Consider the following 25,338-nt stretch of genomic DNA (forward strand, 5'->3'; position numbering starts at 1 on the left):
GAGTGTTGCTGATTTCTGGAGATATTTTTTTGTAATTCATGCAGTTCTTATGTTTGAAGAGTTTCGTGGCGCTAGGCTAATGCAAGGCTAGCGCATTTCTACAATATCAGCTAGCCTGCATTAAAAACAGTCTTACCCGCTCCACAGAGCACCTGAGGCAAATCATTTATAACGCCAGACTAACCATATAAATGTCTGTGTCGATGGAAAAAAAATTGTAATATAACTGACCTTGCATCACATGAATGATCGCATTTTGAGGGACTATTATCTATCAGATCACTCCGCCGCTGCGTAGCTTATACAAACACGAAGCAGATGCTGCTCAAATATAAGGTATTTTAAATGCAAAATGGTTAAGATTATTCTATCGATAATTTGCCGTCTGTTCCAAATCAGGAGGACGACTCAGCTTCTCATGACATCACCAGCTCTGTGCCCATGGAGGTCACAGGTCAAAGATCAGGGGGATTTTCCAAACATCACTCTCTCACTGCTGCTTGTTTTACATGGAACAATGTTCTTCCCAAAGCTCCTCACCAACCGCGCTATATTTATCCCGATTGGTTCCTGGCAACATTTAAAATTTTACAGTCGTCAAATACCAGCTCACATTACTGGTCCTGCTTCTCTGTTGAGGAAATGATAACTGCAGTATTTTCCTTTTTTTTTTTTTCCTCTAATCTCAAAATATACTTTTACAATTATCACGTCTAACTATCAAACGCATACATTTTATCGTTTTTAAATATTTTTTTCACACTATAAAGTACTTTAATGTACCCATAGGAGAGATAATTAAGTCAATGGGTGATACAGTGGGTGATCTTGAGTTATTTTTATTTTGTAGACCTGTGATTCCTAACCTGCTTTCAGGGCCAAAACGTCCCAGTGAAGGACCCCAAACACTCAAAAAAGACCAAACTATATATATTTTTTTCCTCTTAGATCTTTAGATACCTTTTTAATGCCCTTTAAATTAACAGAAATAACTTAGAATTTTTTCTAAATCTGCAGCCACCGTGGTAGATGCCTGTATTTCACCGTATTTCGCAAATGGACTATTACTGACGAATCATATCAGCAAGCAATGTTTATCAAATGAAAGATCAGTTTATCAATCTCACAGTGCATGTTTACATATTCCTTTTTGGGGGGTCTATAATAAGAACCCGGCCTACACCTCGTCCACCTAAAATAGAAATCCGTAAGTAAAGAAAGTTGAGCACCCCTGTTATAAACCAATATCACAGCAGCAGGCGCCTTCACAAACGTTCATGTAACTAAAGATTATTATGTTTATCAGACGACAGGGATGCCCAACATCTTCTTTTTATGTTTAGAACTAATAAAACATAAAAAAAAGTCTAGAGCCTCTGCACTGTTTGATTTTGGTTTGGACCTTTTTCCATGTTGCTCTTCTTGTTCTCCTGTTATTTAACAAAGTAGTCAAACACAATAATTTCATTGTTCAGGGCTTCAACTTTATTCATTAGCGCATGTGGGTCACATGCTAAATAGCTTTCTATAACAAATCCACTTATCAACCTGATTTCATTTATGTCTTAACTGAAACTGTAAACATTTTCCTGCAGATGTTTCCTGCACGTTGTCCAGATAATGTTCAGCGCAATTTCTCTGAAAGTTTGACTTGATTCAAATTCTTCTTGTGTTTACCGTTCATGCTAATGCCGGTTTAACTGGCTGTAGTCCGCGGTGGGGCCAGCTCAGGTCTGCAGTGGTCCACGGTGCTTAAGAGTTAAAGTGGTCTGGGACTGTTGAGTTGGTGAAGGGTTAACTTCTTCTGTTTCCTTTTATGGAGCTATTTCTTGAGCCTGAGCGGCGGCAGGAAAAGACACTCTGGAGAGCGGTTGACTGCTGCCGATGGGAAAGAGACGGAGAGTGGAACAAAGAGACTAAAGTTAGAAATCCTAAAAGGAAAACAACAGGAGGGCAAATGAAGAAACAGAACACCTAGTTATGAAGAGTTGAAGATTGAACAATGTGGTTAAAGTTTCCACAGTGCCGTCTTTGAACATGTCCATTAACACTCAAGAAAAGAGCTAATCTAATACAAGAATCACATGTTGTCCAGCACTAAATGAAAAGATTTGCAGGTTTGGAGACAGATGCTTCGGTGTTTACAGAGAGAACATGATATTACCATAATAATCATAGCCTTTACTGATAACTGTGACTAGGCCAGAATTCAGAATCAACATTAGCAAATGATCAGAGCGCAAAAGCAGCAATCATTTAGTAACGTTTTCTGCAAACAAATCCCCTTGTTTCCATGAGGTCGTCTGTATATAATGTGTTTTTCTCTTCTATAAACATGTATGAAAAGCATGAACATTGCGCTGTACTGTCGTCTAGTGGTGTAAGACTGAGAGCTCTGACGGAGATGGCTCTGAATTCCTGTAATTGAACTGTGCTGATGGTAATAATCAGACCGTGATGTACCGAGGACACTGCACTACACCTGCTCATCATACGCCTGTCTGAGAGCCACTCTTTCAGGAGGTCACCGGCGATACAGCTGCTGACTCACTTAAAGCCGCACGCAGAAACTTTTCAGGTTAAAGCTAACGGTCCTAAAACTTGAAACCTAAACGAACTTGCCCATGCCATTCTCCTAAAAAGTAAATCATCTGGAAGAAAGCGGCAACATTTCCATGGAGACAAACTGGTGATGTCCCGCTCCCAGCAAAGTTATGGAAGGAAACAAATTCTTATACACTATATATTTTTCCTTTCTTTTTGGAAGCTAATACACATTAACTACACCTAGTTTAGGTTACCGTGTGTGCAGTTAAGATTGTTTATGTTGCAATGAATGAAAAAGAATCAATAGTCTGTCATTCACAGTGGCCTTTTAGATTTTGCGGTCTGTAAACAGCGGAGTTGTGTCTATCCTCCTGAACTAACCAGTTTTACCAACTAATATTGTCAGCATGGATGTCTGTATCGTGATGGTTGGATAGGGCCAAACCGATATGGATTTTTGTTTTGGAGTCCGATACCGATATGAATGGGGGTTGGCACGACCAATTGCCAATATTTTGAATAATTGTTTTCCAAGGCCGATGCCGATATGCACCGCTGATATTTCTGATATTTTCGCTGATATTTCCAAATGTTAAAAACGTCTCATCTATAATCCTGTGTATGATGCTTCTAAACGTGTCAGTGTTGAACTGTGACATCGCTGTATGAGAGGTATGGGGCTGATTTATTCAGGACATTCATGTTTAGTAGGTACTTTAGAGGGAGCTTGTATGGAAGACAAAAATCGGTAGATTCCAAAACAAAAGAGGTGAAGTCTCTATCTCTTATGGTACTGAAAGTTTAAGCAAAAATGTACAACATAGAATTTCTAAAATAGGTGCACAAACTTGTGACTGATTTTCATCGCAATGTTTCTCCGCCCCCCTGTGGCCTAAGAAGTTGTGTGAGGCTTTGACTGTTTCCAACGCAAAAAACGGGAAGTCTCTATCCCTGTCGGTTCCAGAGATATTGGCCCATTATTGGATGATATTGGCCAATAGCAGATATTGTAAAATACCCAATTATGTTACAATAGCTGTCTGTGAGTGAAGTTTGATGACCCAAGCCAGTTTCTGCAATTTGGTAGGAATGGGACCGGTGCAAAGTGTGCCCCCCTGAACCTTCAGAAATCCACTTAATTGAGTCATATTGTAATCATCTGTATTAAAAAAGTAACTAGCAGGGCTCCTATTTTAGTTTAGTGCTGTTACAGACTTGAATATTGTCAGTTTTCTTCACAGGAAATCTTTTTTTTATTTACCCAGAAGCCGCAGATGTTTGAGATTTTAGTTCTGAATCCTTGAGTTGTTGATAAAGTGTGTCAGGTCTGACTGTTCAGCCGGGAGCGCCGCATTCCCAGAGTGTAGTCACTCAGAAACTCCTGCTGATTCATGGGAACAGGGATTTATTGCAGAAATCACTTTGCGCCGCTCAGGGCTGAGGCTGGAGATACTCTGGGATTAAATGCAACTTTGGAGGCTGCGATAAAATATTAGGGGGAACAAAAATCTTGTTCACACTTTGCAAATGCTCATTGGATGTTTCGTTTAAGTTTGACAGGTTTATGACATGTTGAAAAGGTGAGCCATCAATCAACGGTGGGGTGCACAATCATTTGCAATCAAAATCAGTGTTTCCATTGTAGCTGTCGAAAATTTCAAAGACTGCTATTATTATAGATGTAACGTCCTCTAAAATTAACCACAAAAAAAAAACATTCTTTATAAGCCTTCATTCCCCTCATCAAACACCCCCATCAGTTTAACCCAAGGCAAAACGACCATTTACACTTCTCACCCAGCACACATAAACCCTGGCTGTTCATAATGCTCTTGATGCAGGCGGGGTGTCCAATGTAAATCGACATGCATTAGTGACCCAGGGCATGGGATTTTATCTGGTATGAACCCTATTGTTCCTATGCAGTGGGCATCACAATATTCTGGCCTCTAACCCTCACCATTAAATAGCTCATTTTTTTATTTCAGCGTAAACAGTAGTACGTCTCTGGAGTTTTCAAACTCGTTCACATTAAGTTATTTTGAGGTTCCTCCCCCCCAAAAAAAGAAATCTTGAGACACTGCATTATCTTGACAAGAGTAAATATAGGCCCTTTTTTGCTTTAGTTTAGAATCACAATAATGTTCATAATAGTCAGTTTGTGTAAGCTCTTGTTCAGGAGTTTTCAAAGTCTGGGCTAGGGTTCAAAAGCAGAGTGTGGGTGAGTGCATCAGTGATCCCGCTAAAGTGCTGGTCAGGTGCTCTTTGAGGACACAACCCACCAGAACATGTTGAACGAAAGAAAAACTTATGTCTGAGGCACTTTGATACAGTTAAAAGTCCTTTATTGATCAGGGACGCTAACGCGTTTCCACCTGGCATGGCCTTCTTCAGGGCATGTGTACGTCTTCAACTAACAGCTCAGCCCAGTTGACAACTTTGAAACCTTTCAAATGTTATCGAAGAACCCCATGCAGCACACACTGGTTTAATATTGCCTGCAAAGATGTTTCTGATTAGCCTTGAACCAGTAAAATAGGCTTTCTTTATAGATGGTCGTGACAGAAGAAAGCTCTGTTTGTTTGAGTTGGAGAAATTCAGAGTCAAGCTTCGAGGTTTAGAATGGTCAATCAAAGTCATGAGTTGGTTCTTAGTTTGTAAAAAGAATAACGAGTCTGCGAAGCAGCTACTTTTCCCTCTGGGTAAAGCTGAGGCAGTCGGGGCTTATCCTGTGACTTCTATGCAGGGCATGTGTCATATTCCTCTGTTTATTGATGACCTATGGATATTGTAGACGGGAGTGAGGTCTGACCTGGCAGCTCTGATCTGGCGCATCGACTGAAGCTCTCACCGAAAATCAATAAAACACCAGCAGCAAACGGCAACCTTTCCTTTCACACCAGTTTGTTCTGTCACTTTATCAGCTTTTAGCATTTAAAAAGGTACAAGATAGCATTTGCATACAATACCAAGGAAATGTGCGATTCGGGACATCATTGTTATGTACTGTAAAATGTGATATAATTTGGATGTCGTAACATGTCCAAAGATGGATTCTGAAGCGTCTCTAAATGTCTACTGATTTTCATAGGTACTAACTTGAATGTGAAAGCCTTTGGTGCCTAAAGATGTGCTGTTGCTGTGCAATCCCTTTCAAATTTTAATCCATGACCAAGTATGGTTTAAGAAGTCCCACACGCAAAATCATGAGGTATTTTTCCAATATCCTGAGTTTCATTCATACCCTATATCAGGGGTCACCAACGTGGTGCCCGCGGGCAGTCTTTAGGATTTGTTTTTAACTGGTAGCCCTCGAACAACTTAATGCTCTTAAAGTAGCCCTCAGCTGAAATGAGGTTGGTGACCCCTGCCCTATATTAATGCTTAGAAGTCACCGATATACATCAGGCCGGTATCTGTGGATTTGACAATATCAGCTATTGGCCGATCTTGTGCCGAAAAAGCAGAAATCTCCGGGAACGAAAGTGATAGAAAGGGAAAGACTTCCCGTTTGTTGGATTGGAAGGAGCGACGTGAGGGCTCCGAGTCCTCCCACAACTTCCTAGGCCTCAGGGAAACAGAAACATCATGATGAAAACTGGTTAGCTTCAAGTTTGTTTTAAAACAAGTTTCACAAACTGAACCTCAGTCAGTATGGACCTGCTGTCATGTCATTTTGCTCAATCGCTGAGTTAGTTTTAACCTCCGCAATTGTATTTTGATCGCTGCGCAAAATGCCACTGCTAGCATCAGTATGCTAATGCTAACAGCAACTAATCAAAGCTGGGACAGAAATTATGATACAATCACCTAAAGTAATAAAATAAAATCAGCCACTGCTGGCGTGGCCAAGTATTTGTTTTTTTACAGGATTAATAGACCAGACATTTGGAAAAATCTGACAAAAATACCGGCCATGTATATTGGCATCGGCCAGTAAGTATAAAAATCGCCATCGGCCTTTGAAAAACCCATATCGGTTGACCTCTATTAATGATTGCTAAACTCGTCCCAAAAAACAGAAAATATTCATTCCCACGTCTCTCTCCCCTCTGCTTGTGTCGGTGCAGAGTTCCAGTTCTTTTTGTTGCTCTCCATTTGTTAGTGCTGCTCTGCTCTGAGTGGGTGTCACAGCGGAGTCAGAGACCAGGAAACGACTCTGACATTATTACACTGTGGAGAGGAATAATGGATATCACATAAAAGGCTAAATTACACATGCAAATGATTTATTTAGTAACACTAGTAGTTGGAGTTGCATCAGCAGTGGTAATACTCAGGGGGGGGAACAGTCTTATCAGTAGGAGTGACTGCAATTCCTATCTTGTGATTCTGTTTCCCCACAATAAATCAAAAATACTGAAGACATTAGCTGCCACTATTGTATCGAGTGCATTACATCATTCACGAAGACTCTTCAATGGGCTGTGTGAATTCCATCCAAATGAATAAAATTGTTATCGATTGGCGGCTGAGGAGGAATGAAATGAGTTCTCATCACTGGAGGAGGTCGGTTCCACTGAGAGACAGAGGGGGCGATAAGGAGCACACTCATGGCAAGGACTAAAATAGGTCTCAACACTGGAGACAATTACTGAACGAGGACTTTACAATTAGGCCAAACAGAGGAGCTTGTACTTGGAAATGCTGAGTTGTATCTCTACTACCACACAAGAGAAATGATTTTGGATGGAGCAGGGAGATCTTCCAAGTTGATTATTGTATCACCTCATACATATAATCCAAATAAAGCAGTAGTTTGTCCATGATCTTAAATGTCCGACATCTCCGTGTGCCACATGTCTCTTTTTCGGCATGACGTGAATACGAGGCCATGTACTTGACACCATGTAAAGACGCCAACCTCGTCATATTTGTTCCTGCAAAAGCCAGAAGAAGAAAGTGGAGGAAGACACAGTGGACAGGCTGTCAGACTCTCCTAGTAATTGTGATCCATCATAAAGAGCTTAGTTAAAAGTTCACTCTGCTGAAAGGATTATTTTTCAAGATAAAAGTTGTTTTGTGTGCAATATCTAGGATTATTCTGATTTGCAATGAATTTCTAGTAGCTTGACAAAAGTCCTTGCCTGAAAAACTGTTTTTGCAAATGTCTTTTCTATGTATTCCTTAATCGGTGTAACGCACATTACCAAAGTGTAAAATAGGGCATAAGAATTGATTGTGACTACAATCCTTTTAACGTCCCTCCCTGTCTCAAGTGCCCTCTCAACATGCTGTTATTCTAAGAGTTTATTAGTGTTATAATGCTTTTGCTTCATTCTGCCTGATTGGTTTATGGCCTTAGTCAATCTGTGTACATCAACATTATTTACAGGTTTTGTCCAGGCTGTAAATCCGGACCAGATCTTTGAGTCGCACAGTGGCCTAATATGGACTTGGTTATGAAGAAACTGCGTCCAATGAGTGCTGAGGCAAATACGCTGTGTGTAGCTATGTGGCCTGAGAATGAATTTAGTTGAACATTCGACATTGTTAAATTAGCATTAAAATCTGTGTAAAAGGTTATAAAGAAAAGTAGAAACGTCCTACACAAACACGCAAAACTTTTGACACAATCCTGTCCGATTTTTTCGACTGTGTTTGCATTATGGCTTTGTTCACAAACGGGGGACGTGCACTAATGTTTGTGCACACGCACACATTTCAATACACGTTTAGGCGGCATAATCTTGAGGATAGTATCTAGTTTGCTGTTAGATTTACTCTTGGCTTGGTCCTTGTTTTATCACAAAGTAGTAAAACTAAATCTTCTGGTTGCATTTTTCAAATAATTACGTCATTGCAAGGCAAGTTTATTTGTGCAGCACATTTCATGTCAAAGACAACTCAATGTGCCTCACAGCAACACCGAACACACAAACATGCAATACAATAATACAGTTAAAATAAGGCAATTAAGATATATAAACCAAACAAAACAAGCAAATGCATAAAAAAACAAGCATCGCTATTTTAAAGTCTAATCCGTGAGCGACGGTAGGAGGCCAGTGCAGAGACCTGAGCACTGGACTAATATGGTCATATTTCCTGATTCTGTTCAGGACTCCAGCAGCAGTGTTGGATGTTCTGCAGCTGTCTTGCAGCCCATTTTGAAAGGCCATTGAGGTGGCTGTTACTGTAGTCTAACCCAGTGGCTTCTAATCTCGCGTACCCCTTTAGTCTTTCGTTTCTAGGTTTGAGGTGCAGCCAGCCTTTTGTGTCAAATAATAACTGAAAAGAACTTTTCTTTTAAAATAATATCGAAATAATGTTCAGTTTCTCCTTATTGGATCTGAAAGGTTTAGTAAGTACCCCCTGCTTGGTGCTCGCGTACCCCCTTGCAGTCCTCATACTTCTGGTTGGCAAACACTGGTCGAATCGTGCATGGTTTAGTCTCTTCAGGTTTGGTTTAGACTAGAGGTCGACCGATATGGGTTTTTCTAAGGTCGATGCCGATTTTTGGGGATTTTTTTTGGCCGATGCCAATACGCACCACCAATATTTTGACCATTATTTTTGTCAGACCAGTGTCTGGTCTCCAATCCTGTAGAAAAATGTATTACTTGGACACTCCAGCAGTGGCCCATTTTGTTTCAATCACACTTTCCGTCCCAGCTTTGATTAGTTGCCGTTAGCATTAGCATACTCTTGCTAACAGCTGCATTTTGCGCAGCAATCAAAAATACAATCGTGGAGGTTAAAACTAGCTCAGTGATTGAATCATCAAGCTTCTGTGCTTCAAAATGACATGACAGCAGGTCCATGTTCACTCAGGTTTAGTTTGTGACTCTTGAGTTTAACAAACTTGTAGCTAACTAATTTTCATTGCGATGTTTCTCAGTTCCCCTGAGCTCTATCGGCCGATATATTGGTTGACTTCTAGACTTCTAGTTTGGCTATGTTTTTTAGACGGTAATGAGCCACTGATAGACTTAATGTGATTACCCCTAGATTTCTAACTTGATTTATAGACTCTAGTGAGACTGCATCAAGATGAGCAGCGACCATCTGTCTTTGTTTCTGTGAGCCAAAAACGATGATCTCAGTTTTATCTGTGTTTAACTGGAGGAAGTTGTGTTGCATCTACACATTAATCTGTTTGACACAATGACACCGTGTATCTACAGGCCCATTTTCACCGCCGTCAGTGATGCACAGATCGTATAATTGTGATGGGACACAATTTGCACCCATTATCTTAGTCCCTGGTTTTCAAAAGTTAGAAAATCGACCACAAATTCCTATCCAATCATTTCTCGCGTGACCTGTCTCACCTGGTCGCCTTGGCAACAGTGTCGCCCAGGTGTCCGTGGCGACGGCGTGCGACCCCTTCGCGACCCCTGCCGCAGTGAACAGGTGACTGAGCTGGAGCACATAACAAGTGTGCGGTTTTTCACACATAGATTTTAATGGATTCTGACACAAGGGCTAGAACTTCGCAACGCTCTCTGAACCAAAGAGATGACGCCGAACTGCAAAAACGCTACGATTTCTGTGCGATAGTCCTCATCTGATAGTAAAGAGAGAGAGTCATTTGATATTATCGTAGAGTATTTGATGGAAAACAATGGTAAGTTTAATAAAGTCATTCGTTTTTTGCAGCAAAATGGAGATTAAATTGTAAAGTCATCTTTGTACTTAGGTCTTGATTTCGAGTTTCCTTCTCGGGTCTCGTTTTGTTTGGTTTCGTCTTGTTTTGGTGCTTATTTGTTATACATTTTTCGGACAGTTTTTGCCATTTTGTGCAGATCTTATGTAATTGTTTGACTCTGAGAGAATTACTGCTAAACTAATATGCCAGCTTGCATAAAAGTGCCAAACATTTCTGAATATATTGGTTGAGAATTGTGTTTGGTTGCTCCTTGAAATGTATGGTATTTTCTGGTTTGGTCCCCCCTAAACCCCAGCGAGCATTGTGCCGGTTTAATCCGAATTTTGTCTCCATAAACCATGTAGACAACATTACTTGTTTGGGCTTTTCTGCGTTTGAGAAGGTTCCTCACGACTGATCATATTTCTCTTTCTTGTGACGACAACCAATCATTCTTCAGGATGATGTATGGATTTTTCCCATTCTCAAACAGGAAGGAGGAAGTCGAAATTAAACCATTAGTCACAACCTTAAGTCCTTTCTAGCTCTCTTTTTGCACAAAGTGGTTTTTTAAAAAACTTTTAAAAAACCATCACGAGAAAAATTCATAGGCGCTCAAGCTACTTCCATTTACTTCCTCTTGCTCCTGTTTTCTGAACTAAATGTTGCTTCCAGTATTGGCTTGGATTGTCAGGCCAGTGTTGCACAAAAATGCTGAATAATTGATGGAGTGAGTGGACATCAGAGCAAGGTTTCGTGCAACTTAAACCTCTTAAACTCGGAAGTCTGCGGTTGTCCGGTGTGGTCCGAGGGTGTTTAATATTTATTCTCTCGTTTGTTGACGTCAAAGCGGGCCCTATAGGAACCCCAGTCTTAATCACCTGTAGAGATGGTGTTGCTCTTGGACCGGAGACAGTTTCTTTTGGCTGAAGGCGGAAGGAGCCGAGCCGGGTGTCACTGGGTCAAACACGTGGGGCTGGATAAGCAGTTAGAGACGCTTTCTACTCTTAACTCCACATTTTTGAGTGTGGATCAGCTTTTCTGATCTACAAGATTGAATGTGCTCCTGCCACTACTTACTGTATTTATTTTGCCAATCGTGACTCTTGCATTAATTGTTACCAATGCACTTTTCCAACAAGTAACAGGCTACATAGGCTAGATCTAGAATATTGTTGTTGAAATGAAACAAACTAAAAACTTTCTTTGTCATCTCCATATTGTCTTATGATTTTGTATTCATGTTTCTCTCTCTCTCTCCACAGCCCCTCCTCCGAGCAGATTCAACAGACGAGTGTCAGGTGAGTACTGTTTTCACCTGAGTCAGGTTGACGTCAGAGCGGTCCACTACACACACACACACTGGCTCTAAGCCAAAAACTGGTTTCGAACTTTACACCTAGCTAACTCCTGGTTTAATCCTTGTCTTATCCTTAACCACAGCTTATTTAAAGGACCTATATCTGATATTCACTTTGTTCGATTTCATTGGTTGTATATTTTAAACTGTTAACTCTCCTAACACATGTTTAACATAGCAGTTCATCACAGGGATGAGTTTCTAAGAACTTTTCACTGCTTGGTCAGTGTCACAGTAATGCTAACAACCTGCTGCTAGTTATTGAGCGAAAGGTCTTATAATTTTGTAAGTCTATTTTACAATTTACGGAATGAGGGAGAGACTTTGGAGAGAATTCCATAGAAAAGGCTGTCTGATGTAATTTATGACCTGCTGCAAGTTATGGCTCGGTGCAAAGTTAACCCTGCTCCGAAGTGCGTCACATTATTTTCAGATCACAAGTAATTAAGCAGTTATTTAACTGCAAGTGTCCACACCTCACTGAATTTGTAAGGATTACTGGGTCACTGGGGTGAGTAATGCTTAGTGTGTCCTCTGCCCTCCCTCTCTCTCTCTCTCAGTATCTGCCCTCTCTGTTTCTCACGCTCTCGTCGGCTCCAGAGTAAACATGGTCTGGTTAATGGTGTCTCTCATTCGTCACATTGCTGTAATAAACTCCGCGAGGCTGTGGGCGCGTCTCTGATGTTAATCTGCAGCACTGAAGGCTGTTATCAGGCTCGCACACTGTACATACGTCGACTTTAGGGCCATATTACAGACTTAGGGCACAAGAGTGATAGTTAACCTTTATAATCTAATAAGGTATTATTAATGTTACACAATATATAAGCACTTTTTGTAATATTTTTGCGTAAAGAGCTTCTTGAAAATATTTTTGTGAACTTAACTGTTGAGAAACAACCAATCAAAATGTCAAACTGTCAGCTTCTGACACAATATAAGGACATCTTCACTCGCTTAAGTCCTGACCTCAGTGTGACGCTGACATGACCAGTATAACATCAATACCCACCCACTTAATGGGTGCCATGATGAATGGAGAATCTGATATTGGCTGTTTCTCAATCACCATTTACCCAGGATGCACCTGTGGATCCTCTACTGCCTCGGAGAGCTTAATATTACCCATAATGCACTGCAACCGTGTGTTTTTTTTTGGCCCAAAACTTTATTTAGCAATGAAACCACCCACATATAATACGTATGTTTGTCAGTAAAATCATAAAATACATTTTTGTTAGAAGTGTTGTGAGTAATGATGTAAAAATGTGTTTTATTTACATAATCTTAATAGATAGGTCTATATTGATAAAATAGGCCTGTGCTTGTTATCGTAAGTCTGCAAATGCAGGTGATTAGCGATAAACTGGACCTGCTAAACATAGCCTGTTAGAATTTAATTCCTTGCATACATTTTATTTTATTCAGTCCAAAATGTTCAAACAGTAAGACATCCAACCAAAACCAGTAAATAAACAGCTTTTATTCATAAAACAGTTGTTTTGTAAGTATAATATATTATCATATGATTTGACACGTGACATGACGCTGCGGCGGTGAGAGGACGCTCCGCTCCGTTTGGAGGAGCCCACCTCCCAGGACGTCAGCAGCGTGGACAGCGGAGCAAGCATCCTGGCAACTGAGAAACAGCCAACTCACCTTCAGTAGTCATAATGTTCTGGCTGTTCAGAATATTCAAACCAATTTATACAAATGTACCCTCCTTTCACAAAACTGGAGGGTAACTTTGTTCACACAAGTTCTAAAGTGAACATGTCATACTAACTGCTTATTATTTTGCTGGATTATAATTCATAATTCATTATTTTATTGCGGTGCCATATTGATATTTCACATTTTACAACTTCAGAAAATTACTGTATGATAAGACACTGTCTAAGTGAAGACCACTTTCTTAGCATCTCGTTTGTTTAGCGCAATCTAATAATTAATAAAAGACCACTACCATCACACACATCTCAAATGATGTCTATGAGAGACAAAGGCAATATTCTCAATCCTCCCGGGGCATTTAGATTTACATTATGTGTCTTGTGGATTTACAAAGTGTCCTCATTGTTCAATCATATTCTTCACTTTCTCACGATCAACTCACCAAGTTACACTAGGTAAAAAACAACAACAAGCAATACCTTTCATGAATTTACAATGACTGAAACAATTAAGTAAACAGGGTCACTCGGACCTGCGTGAATAAATGTAAATACATCATAGCGTAGTTAAAAGCTCCCATGATTTGAAAAGTTACCTTTATGTCTCCTGCGAACTCATGACCCTTTTGATGCTAAGACGAATAATTGGCCTGCCTTTCCTTGCCAGAACAAACCAGTTCATTGACCCCTTTTTGTCATACACGTCACACAAAAAAACATATTAAAACCCACATCCATGTTACACAACAGTGACATGAGAGAAAAGAAAGTTCCCCCAGAGGAACTGCGTCAAAACAGAACTAGTAATGCTACATCAGTTAAATGTGAAGAGGTTGAACTCGATGGAGCGAAACTGGACCGACCTGTTGCTCATTGTTATAGTCTTCATACCAACTTTGCCACAAAGACGTCAGCACAAGTGGCCGAGTGAGAGGAGAATTATAATACAAGGAGTTTGATGATTATGCGGTGCAGCAAAGTGGGGTTTCAAGAGGTGATGCTACGGCTCGTCTGAGTAGATCATGAGGGACAGTGGTTCTGTACGAGCTCCTTGAAGTTTTACTATGACATGAAAAGGAGATGTAAATGTAAAATGCATCCCATAAGTAGTTCTTGTTCTGTGTAAAAAGTCAGCGGAAAATCTCGAGTCGAGGGTATCCAACCTGTAGCTCGTTCCAAGTAGCTCTCCAAAGGCTTTCTACAGAGGCTTGATGGAACAAATTAGATTATCGTTGGGGTGCAACAACCTAAATACTGTCTATTAAGTTACATTTAAAGATGCATTTTCATTGCACCAAAGAACACTATCGAACACTACTGTTGTGACTACTTTTACTAGTACTTTTAGTCAAGTCACAAAGTCCTCCATTGTCAGATGTATTTCAAAATCTTCAGTTTGTCCATGTCCATGTTACAAGTCAAGCTCATTAAGAAGAGTTTTGATATTATTGAGCAGTGTCCACTTCATGGACCCTTCTATACATTTTGAGACCATTGGACTTCCTTTGAGTTGAAAACCATCATCAGAAGCCAAAATTGGTTGAAGGAGTTGAGACCTAGATCCACAAGTTTGAGTCAGGGTCCCCAGCCTGCACCTCAACAATCTGAACCTCAATTCGAGTTGTCAGAGTTGAGTCCCAAGTCCTCAGGATGAAGTTCGAGTCCCAGAAAATACCAATACTTGAGTTATGCATCTATTATGACACAGGCATTGCTACAAGTAACAGACTGTGCTTCAGCTGAAGATCAGATACAGGCTTAGATCATATCTTGACTGCAAGCAACTAAAACAGGACTGCGATGATTCCAAACACTAAATGATGCATGACAGAAGGCACATCTTTTAAACATCACGTGGGAGTCGCACTGAGCAGAAATGATCCATGAAACTTTCTCAAAGTGTGTCACCAGCTTCACCCCCGAATTTAGTTCAAAAGAAATACAATTTGAAACGCTGTTGAAAACGATCGCCATGCGACATGAAGCACTTAAATATGTCAGGATGTGTGTGATCCAAACACGTTACTCACATTCCAATTGTGATATTTGGCAAAAATGTACTTTTTTTTGCCCGGAGAGAAACTTTTCATTTACCCATTATACTAAACATTTGTTGAAGTGTTTGAGCTGTGTGCCAGATGATCTGAGACAGGTTCCTGGAACTTCCTGGGCAGTAATAAATATGAGGCCAGACCTCCAGACTGGAGCGAGAGTCTTGGTTAAAGCGAGTTTAACTGGAGGGTTAGTCGACTGTGTGTTCGTTTGGGAAAACTGTCAACTATTTCTTGACTAGGGTTTACACAATATGAGAAAAAAAGACACCAATTTTTTTTAATTGTCTTTAATATTGTTATCGATACAGACGGCATCTCTGAAATCGCCCATATATGGTCATGTTTGAAGCAGCACAGGGGGAAACCAGAGAAGGGAAAAATCTAAACTTTCTATAAATACTCCAAAACTGCTTTAACAAATGCTGAATTAAGATTCAAAGGTTCAACAGTCCAAAAATACATAAAAAACAGAGAATGCTAAAACAATGCTTCATGCTAGCATCATGCTACATGCTAATGCTAGCTATGACTGCCATTTTATCCCGCCGTCTACTGAACAATCTGAAGTGAAAAAGCATCCATATGGACCCGATTTAGACTTGACTTTATTTGTGTGTGATAATATGTTTAGATTCTGCCAGAAAACTGCTAAAACAAGTGAAAACTTGTGTTTCCCAAAACATCCTTCCCCCTCGGCGAGGCCACACCCCCTCGCATGTCCGTTGCCATCTGTATCTATAATGATATTGCGTTTTTTGGGGGGGTTTTTTGCACAAAACTATTTCATCCCAGTATATTCCATTAAATTTGAAGAAAATGTATGGCCTTTTTTCAGGACAAATTGTGTCAAAACAAGACAAAGGAACAAAACAAAGCCAATATGGAATTTGGAAAGTAACTAAAACTGAACGTTTTTTGAAAATATTAATGTTGCCATGTTATTTTGTTTAAGGTTGACAAATAATCTCTACGGTTCAGCTGGAACACCTCTGTGATTTTCCCAACACAGTCTGGGAATTCAACTTTGAACCTAGATGCCGATGTGAAGCAAGCCACATTGTCACTGTACCTTACTTTCTGTCAGTGTTGAATCTTGAATTAACCTTTGTTTGCTCTTCTGTCTCCCGTGTGCAGTGTGTGCGGAGGCGTTTAACCCAGACGACGACGATGAGGACACCGAGCCCCGAGTGGTTCACCCCAAAACAGATGAGCAGCGCTGCAGACTCCAGGAGGCCTGCCGAGACATTCTTCTATTTAAAACATTAGACCAGGTAAAGATCTATACAGTAACGCTGCTTTGGCCACCTCCCCAAAAGGCTTCACGGCAGCAGTGACATGTGTGAACTTTCAGAAGCAGCATGTGTTAAAAAGCAAAATAACGATACGATGTTGCATAGAATCTATTTAATATCATGCATCTTTGTACCAGACATCCAGTCCAACAGACTTTATAGTGATCAGATAATTGTCGGAATCTTACGTCCCTCCTCCAATGAGAGGAGTCTTAAAAGGTTGGACCAGCATCTTAAATCTCTTGATTATTATTTCTGTTACATATTGATATCTCCCTAAGGGCTCTGCTGGGAAAGGCCTCCAGACTAAATGCTTTTGTTTTCCCATGAGACCAATCCGTCTTCTGTGGGCATTTACTCTTTACCACGGCTGTAAGATTAGTTAATAAAATTTCATAGTTGCAATTGGCAAAAGCTGTCGTAGCGTAATGTCCTCTGCAAACAATAATTTGCTGTCTCTGTGGGGCCGTATGTTGTAATTGTCACTTTCTCGCTTAGACCTGTAAATAAGTTCTAAGTAAAATATGATGCACCTAGATATGTTTAAAATGTCCACTGTGTGCAGCTGCTATCCCCATTGTCCAAAGCTTATCAGATGCCCACACACCTCCCGCACTGAGAATGTACACAATATGTCATGGTTTATTCTAATAAATTGTATAATATTCAATGCAACTAACTAAACTGTTTTGAGGCCCAATAAACAAATTCAGATCATTTTCCAAGATCGGTTGTCCTTACTTTTTTCTAAAATCTATTATCATCTGCATCTCAGCTTCTTCTTCGATAAATCACCACAGATTATGGGTTGCGTCTTTGCCCCACTAATATTGCTTATTTTTTTCTTGTCCAGGAGCAGTTTTCCCAAGTGCTGGACGCCATGTTTGAGTCAGTCGTGCAGCCTCGGGATCATGTGATCGACCAGGGAGACGACGGAGACAACTTCTACGTCATAGAGCGGTGAGCGGAATACACTGCCATGCAACTGTGGCCAAGTGGTTAGCCCGTCGCCTTCCTGTCAGGAAGAAGACCAGCTACATCTCTATCTCAAAACTCGCTCCGATCTTTAGTGTTATCTTTATGGGCTCAGCCTTGTTTGAACAAACTGTGCATCCCATATATGACAAATTGTGTACATAAAGTCACACCGGGCTGTGGTCTAAATGAACATCTCAGTCCTTATCGCACAGTAAATTTCAATGGATGTTTATGGTTTGTACACACATTATATTAAAATTGTGCAGACCAGGAGGAGCAGGCAGGAACTGAGACATTGCGCTACCAATGTCCCTAAGCCCCGCCCCCGCCCCCCTAGCTCCCTGTCACAATGTAATTACTTAAACAAACAGAATCCCCTGGAAATGGAAGCGACTGTTTCTCATCTCAACCGAATCGGTCAACTTGCCAATTTTTGACAATCTTTATTCTAATGGAAAATTCCTTGACAAACGAGAGCCTATTCCTAAAAGCGCAAATGGCTGAAATCTCAACTCCAGGTATGTTTTTGATGAGGTAGCAATATTGTAACATTGGTAAATAGCCCCAAATAGTTGATTTTGGACTAAAGAGTTATTTTGACGCATTACGTCCCCATTCCATTCTGTCATGCTCTTTCTGGAGTCGCATCTAGCCACTAGAGGGCAGTCTCACAATATCAGCGCCCCACCATGGCCTTTTCTTTTGTTGGGGCTTAATTGAGTTCATCAGATGTGTCTAAAAGGACTGAGCTGGTTTGAACATGTACAGCCAGAGTAAATATAGATAGAAAGATGCTGCGGTTAGAGATGCCAGGAAACAGGAGGCCTAGAGGGACGACCAAAGAGGACACATGTTGGATTGAGAGCAGAGGACGCAGAGAGGATGGTTGGTTTACCCGGGCAGTGAACGGAACAGTCCCTCTCGGTTATAATCCATTGGTTGAGTTTGAGCCGGAGCCAGTCCGAGCTGCTTCTGTTTCGGCTTTAATCCTGACCAGCGACAACACAGCAAATTAACCTCGTCTCTAATCCCCACTGACATTTACTACCTGCGGCACAGAGATGAGCACTATAGAGCAGGTGCAGGGGGAATGTGTATGTACGAGCCCGTTAAGCCAGCAGCAAATGATCTAAAACATTATATAAGTGCATGGTTAATAACAGCCCTGTTTGAGTACTAAGCAATTCAGTGATTATTATGTTTATCAAATTTATATCCACTTCAAGAATATTCCAACTGAGAACAAGTAGATTTTGAATAATTTTGATTAAAGAGTATTTCATCCAGAGTGTGCCCAGACTTTATTCGTTAGAGTGGCGCAAGGGTGGACTTTATCATGGTTCCACCAGGGCTGTCCCCGCTCCTCGATTGTTTACGCTAAATTGAGAATTAAAAGCACGTTTCGGCATTCTGGTACTCTTGCATTCATAAAGTCATGGGAATTTCTTCATTTCTCATTGTATTGGGATTATGGGTGAAATTGATTTCAAACCCCCTCGATAGGGATTCAGCTTGGGGTGGCGGGGGGCAATAAGATTCCAGGGTAGGCGCAAGACATGCCCCAGTTTGCATATTTTTGTACCACCAAAAGGGTTTTCTCACAAAAAGAATTAGGAAGTCCTTGATTATTTTAAAGAGTATTGGTCTATTGAATTGAATCTATGAATCCCATTAGAGGCTAAATATGTGCATAGTACAACCACGAGAAAATGTTTTAACACTTTGTTTTGTGAGCAAAATACTTTTTTTTTAATCAGTGATTTATCTATTTAAAGCAAATTCCATTTAGGATGATCACTTTAGGGGAAAAGCGAAATGTTTGATTCTGGAGTACTCTGGTGCATGTGAATTAGTTTTTGTGTTTCAACATTTTCACGGGTGGCTCTGTCATTACTCGCGTTATTCTTTTACTCTGAATCCTACTTAGAAATATGCATTTATATTTACACTCTGTTGACTGTTTCCATTTGTATGTTTTAGCATCTGTAGTTATTTGTGTTTGTCTTCAGGGGAGTGTACGATATCGAGGTTTCAGGGAAGGTTGTGGGACAGTACGACAACAAGGGCAGCTTTGGAGAACTGGCGCTAATGTACAACACGCCGAGAGCCGCAACTATCATCGCCACCGAGGAGGGGTCGCTGTGGGGACTGGTGAGCGTTACCACCATTATCAATGACTGCTTTTGAGTTTTACTTTCGGATGTTATTTACCAAAGGTTTTTCTCATAGTATCACTGTGTTTCAAGGCATGTATACTTGGTACTGTTGCCATTGGAATAAACAGTTTGCTGTTCTTTTGTATGGTCCACAAAATGGTGACCAAAACCTATGAATAAACGGGATCCAACATTTGATCATTTCATAGCTGAGAGCCCACACCTGTGTTAAGAATGAAGTGTTTTTCTCTCAATGAACCACGGCACTGAGCCCTGTCTCTGTGCGCCCCCTGGTGGATGCACTCTGCAACTACATTCATTATTCCCACGTGGTTTATATCGGATTCCCTACAGTCTTATGAGTTCAGAAAAATGTCCTGTATTGAAAGTTGTTAAACATGTCCTTCTAGGATCGGGCCACGTTCCGGCGACTCATCGTCAAAAACAACGCCAAGAAAAGGAGAATGTACGAGACGTTTATAGAATCAGTGCCGCTGCTCAAATCACTCGAGGTTTGTGTTAGATAGAGTTTTGCTTTCTTACGATATTATAATGCTAATTCCTCTGCTTTATCTGCGGTTCTGTAGGCGACAGAGAGGATGAAGATCGTGGATGTATTAGGAGCCAAGCAGTTTTCTGAGGGAGAGAGAATCATTACACAAGTAACACTTGGCCTCACCTAATGCATTTAATGAATCCACAAATGTAGTTTTACTAGTGTGTCTTTTGTTCTTTAGGGAGACAAAGCCGACTGTTTCTACGTCGTAGAATCTGGAGAAGTCAGGATCATGATGAAGAGTAAAGTAAGAAAAATATCACGCATCACTTAACTACAGATAATACCGACAGCAAAGCAGATACAAACTGGCCTTTGTCTAAGATCAGTTCTCCAATTCAACTTGATTGCTGTGACTCAGTATTATTTATGCAATAATAAACAAATAAGTCCTTTTTAAAGCCAAAAACGGATCTTGATTGCAAGATTCATCAAGGGCATGAATAATGTTAAAAGTATATAAAGATCTAATGAAGAAAAATTCAAATCATAATGTTACACACACTCCTTGGCAAATGGACTAAACATTGACCCTTGTCTCTCTCTCTCAGACAAAAGCAGATCATGCAGACAACGCAGAGGTGGAGATCGCCCGGTGCAGCAGGGGGCAGTATTTTGGAGAGCTGGCTCTGGTCACCAACAAACCCAGAGCGGCTTCGGCCTACGCAGAGGGGGCCGTCAAGTGTCTGGGTGAGATATTACTAATGTTTACTACGGCTACTACTGCACGAATCCATTTGAGCCAAAAGACAGAAATCAAACTGTCCGATGTCTTTCCTCTTCGAGACATTGTAAACATGAAAACCATACAAAATTGGATGTAATGCTGCACAAAGGCCATTTACATGAACGAATGACGTCCTTCGTGGTCTTTATTTTTCCATTCAGTCACCGTTTATGCACATCTGTGGCACACTTCTCTTGTCATTAAATAAATCCTTGTATTTTTCCTTTTTTTTCTCAACACAAAAGCTCTAAACGGGTCACAGTGACTGTCATGTGTTTCTGTGAAGGCCGTTTCTGTAATTATGATGAAGTGTCCTTTATATTTCCGCGCCGCTCTCCGCTGAATGTCAGGCTCTGAAGCACATTTTATTCAAATTACCTTTATTCAACAGACACGGGCACGAAGCGGTTACTACTGTTCCCGGAAATAATTACAGCTTATTTAGACATTTATGTTGTTTCTTTTTATCTGACATCTCTTTTGATTCAACATGTACATTTTTAGTCCATAATGTAGCAAACTACTCAGAGGAAGGAATTGTGAATCCTTTATTTATTTATTATTTTCACCTCGGACTTGGAAGATAAGTCAGATTAAAGAGTAACAAAAAGTGTTCAACTCAGAAGCACCGATTGTTCCAGTTCAATTTAAAATGCAGAATGATTGAAGTTGTTTTCTTGTGAGTGAAAGGCCTTTTTTTAATCAGTCCACATGCTGTTGTGTACCTGGACTGTGTCGACGGCTCATTTCTCCTGTTTTCTGAGACGAGACACTTAATATTGTGTTGCGTCTTGTGAGATGATTAAACAGATTCTGGAGCTGTCTTCCATCTGGAAGAGTTGGATGACAGCGCTAACACACAGAGATGCGCCAAGATCGAACTGTCACACGATTTTCCTTTGTCATATTGTGGATTGGATGCCTCTGATTTACTCACCATAGACTGGTTAAAGGTGCTTAAAGGCATATTTAGTTAATAGTTGCCAACCATGTGGTTGGTTTGCAGATTATTTGTTTTAATTTACTTAAAGCTGCACTAAGCTGAATTTTTTTGTCAGTAGGTGTCAGTAGTAAAACCCTGCTCTGAGATCTTAACAGTCTCTGCACGTGTTAGTGTTTACACGGTGCAGGGCAGGTGAGAGTGAGGGTTGTGGTGGGGGGGTGCTGCGAGGTGAGGGAGGTGCTTCGCCGCTCTCCTTCTGCGCTGCAAAGTTTGCCTCGCATATAGCGATGCAATGTGGGAATGCAACGATGCCAGTCCGGCAAAACGGGGTCGCTTAGAGCAGGGGTTCCCAACCTTTTTCCTTGTGCCCCCCCTGCGTATGCTGTAGTCAGGCCACGCCCCCCCAGTCCAAAACTGTGGCCCCCACAAATGTATCAAAACATGAAAATAATTACTAATAATAAGTATTTATTTCAAACAATTAAACTGAATTGATTTTAGACCATTTATTTTGCTCAATAATATCATTTGTGGCCTGACCCTCTGACCTGGTAAAGCTCTGTGTCCCCCCTGCAATCCTAGGCACCCCCCAGGTTGGGAACCACTTAGTGTTCACTTAAAGGAAATATTTAAACTTTGTTTATACAAACGTTTTCTTACTTCTGTTGTCTCGTTTATCCATCTACAATGTTTATATTCTTCTGTTCCACTTATTCTCTCTGCGTCCCAGCCCATAATGTGCTTCTTTTACAGTGATCACTGATAAACAGATTTTGGTTCTTTTTATTCAGCTGTTTTGCTTGATTTCTCTATAAATGCTCTTTAACTGTTCACACCACTATCAGATAACATTTGGTAGTAGAATGTGAACAAACAACAAAGAGTTAATATTGTCCATTGTTTTCTGTGTGTGCAGTAATAGACGTGCAGGCGTTTGAGCGTCTGCTGGGCTCGTGTAAAGAGATCATGAAGAGGAACATCGCGCACTATGAGGAACAGCTGGTGGCGCTGTTCGGCTCCAGTATGGACCTGAGGGACTGAGCTGCCCATGTGCCTTCCACAACACAGTTACATTAATACAAGAGACACTGAAACACGCACGCACACACATACACACATGCAACCCTTCAAGACAGCAGAAAGCTTTAAATCAATGGTTCTCAAACTCTGAATTCAATGTTCAAAATGGGGGTTGTTTTATGCCTCTACGAATTTAAGAACAAGAGTAAATCAGGACTAAAACAATGTCTAAACAAGTCAGGGTTTTGCCCCTGAAAGATGAATGAAATAATGGTGCACAGCCCTGGTCCTGACTGAGCAGTTTTGATCGTTCTAAACAGGAAAGGGCCTGAAACAAGAATTGAACTGGCTCTGGTTGAACCAATATCATGATGTGAACTTTGTCTTACTACCTGTGGGCCGCGTGTGGACCACATACCACAGTTTGAGAACCACTGCTTTAGACGACACGACTCACTGACGCTCCACAACATTTATGTATTTAAAAATGGACGGAGACACGGGGCAAATGTGTGAAAAGCTGTTGCAGTTCCCGCTGAATGTCTACAATTTACCTGGGCTCTGATCAATTACCATAACGAAATGCTACTTTCAGGCTGTTCAGTTGAAAATCTCAAACGCACCGTGGATGTGTTTACTCCAATCTGGCTTTCGTTTGTACTGAAATGTGGCCGGAAGTTAACATTGATAACAGCAGGGAACTTTTATTATAGTGGAGCTTTTCAAAGTTATCAACTGCACGGGGGTTGGATCATTCCAACTTGGGGATTGACCAGAAACCAGGAGAGTTGTGTGGACTTTAAAGATGACGTCTGTTTTTAAATGCAGCACATGACAAAGGCGAAGTCTACATGTATACAGGTATTTTTGTGAACTTACAATAAACATAGAAGGTAAATGGTTTAGCCTCTGTGGTGTCGCTGCTGTCTGCTCCTCCAGTAGGTCTTTCCCATTGTCACCCTCCCTTACCACGGCTTGGCTCTACTTGGTGCGCATCTACCCAGCTTTCGAGCATTTCGACTTGGTGCTTCTCCCCTTGGGCAAAGAGACGAGCGGGTACTAAACATGACATAAACGACTGTTGGCCGCTGATTTGCCAGAGGAGAGACATGACAACAGCAGTGTTGTAAACAGGGATTCTTGGCACTTCTGAATAACTTCATAAACTTCATCAAAAAGCGATGTCCATCCACAGTGTTTTAACTCCAGAGCATTTAAACAGCCTCCATCGATGTCGTGGTCATTGTGCAAAGAGGAAAGAAACTAGAGCCACTCAGAGCGGAGCTGGGTTGTGAGCAAACCGTGCCGAGTAGAGCTCGTGGTAAAAGCCTACACCCAAGTGCTATGACAGTCAGACACCATTCATTTAAATGTAAAAAGGAAGGGAGAACATGGGTTTGAACTATATCTGTATACGGGACAAACAGCCTTTTTGAATGCCAGTATTGTCAAACTTCACTCCAGAAAAGCACTCAAAACAGTTCCGCCAAGGACACACACATACATTATACACAACATGTACACTGGCCACCTGCAAAAACGGACCCAGAGAAGTCCTGTTGTGTTAAAGACTGAGTTTACACTGACTTTAGGGTCGAGATTTAGACCAAGACTAGCCACAACTATTTTTTTGAAAAGTCGATTTAATTTGGAGCTACTTTAAAAGATTAAACCATGTTTGTTTGTTTAAGCCATCAGTCGAACAGACGTTTTCCATCATAGAAAAAGGTTATCAAGCCATCATCTGTTCTGGGTTGTTTTAGTGTTGAGGATGTTCGGCCTCTCACGCCTTTGTCAGCAGCAAATGATCCCTTTGCAGATTTTTAGGTTTACCTTGTTATTGTTTTCATCCAGATAATGGGTGGAAGATTTCTGGTTATGGGTTATGTGTAAACCCCTCCCTAAGACACCAGTATATAGATCTGTGCGAAACAGCCTCCACACTAAAACAGTTTAGACGACGGCTTGAGAGCATTTAACATTAATATTTGCTAATTTTCATACATTTTTTAGTAACTTGGACTTGTCGCATGTCCCCTCTGTGTTCCTGTGGCCGAGTGCTCAGCCCGTCTCTTGCCTCTGTTGTGAGGACTGTAAGTTTGACTCTCTCTGAATGGGGTGTGCATGTCCTCTTTGTGTTGTTTTCCTTTTCTCGCCATAAGAAAGTTGTAAGTTGGACTCTTCTTTCCCCTGTCCTTTGTGTGTGCCCCGCCAAAGACCCAAAGTTGCTTGGATAGGTTTTTTTTCAATTCAAAAGAATATTAATTATAGATCTTGGTCTTGATCTCGTGTCTGAAAAATGTACATCAGTCTTCACTGCAACGCTGTTCAAAATGGAGCAAACAAAGAGTCAAAAAAAATAAAATCACACAAAAAAAAAATCTAAGAGATGTTTTAGAAACGTTTTATGAAGATTAAAAATGACAAATAAAACACAAAAA

The 25,338-nt window shown here is 40.8% G+C and overlaps 1 protein-coding gene across 2 annotated transcripts in view; it reads left to right on the plus strand.

Moving 5' to 3' along the window:
• Positions 1-23,578, plus strand: part of prkar2aa (protein kinase, cAMP-dependent, regulatory, type II, alpha A) — a 42,439-nt gene extending 18,861 nt beyond the window's left edge. For both annotated transcript variants that reach the window (XM_079557848.1, XM_079557849.1), the window contains exons 3-11: positions 11,404-11,439; positions 16,360-16,496; positions 17,371-17,477; positions 19,505-19,646; positions 20,062-20,163; positions 20,239-20,313; positions 20,389-20,454; positions 20,759-20,897; positions 22,794-23,578. In XM_079557848.1, the coding sequence (XP_079413974.1) occupies positions 11,404-11,439; positions 16,360-16,496; positions 17,371-17,477; positions 19,505-19,646; positions 20,062-20,163; positions 20,239-20,313; positions 20,389-20,454; positions 20,759-20,897; positions 22,794-22,918 (929 nt within the window). In that variant the 3' untranslated portion in view covers positions 22,919-23,578. The remainder of the gene's footprint in view (positions 1-11,403; positions 11,440-16,359; positions 16,497-17,370; positions 17,478-19,504; positions 19,647-20,061; positions 20,164-20,238; positions 20,314-20,388; positions 20,455-20,758; positions 20,898-22,793) is intronic.
• Positions 23,579-25,338: the final 1,760 nt, after the last annotated feature.

The sequence above is a fragment of the Gobius niger genome (assembly GCF_951799975.1).
Source record: "Gobius niger genome assembly, chromosome: 6".
NCBI classification, from domain to species: Eukaryota; Metazoa; Chordata; class Actinopteri; order Gobiiformes; family Gobiidae; genus Gobius; species Gobius niger.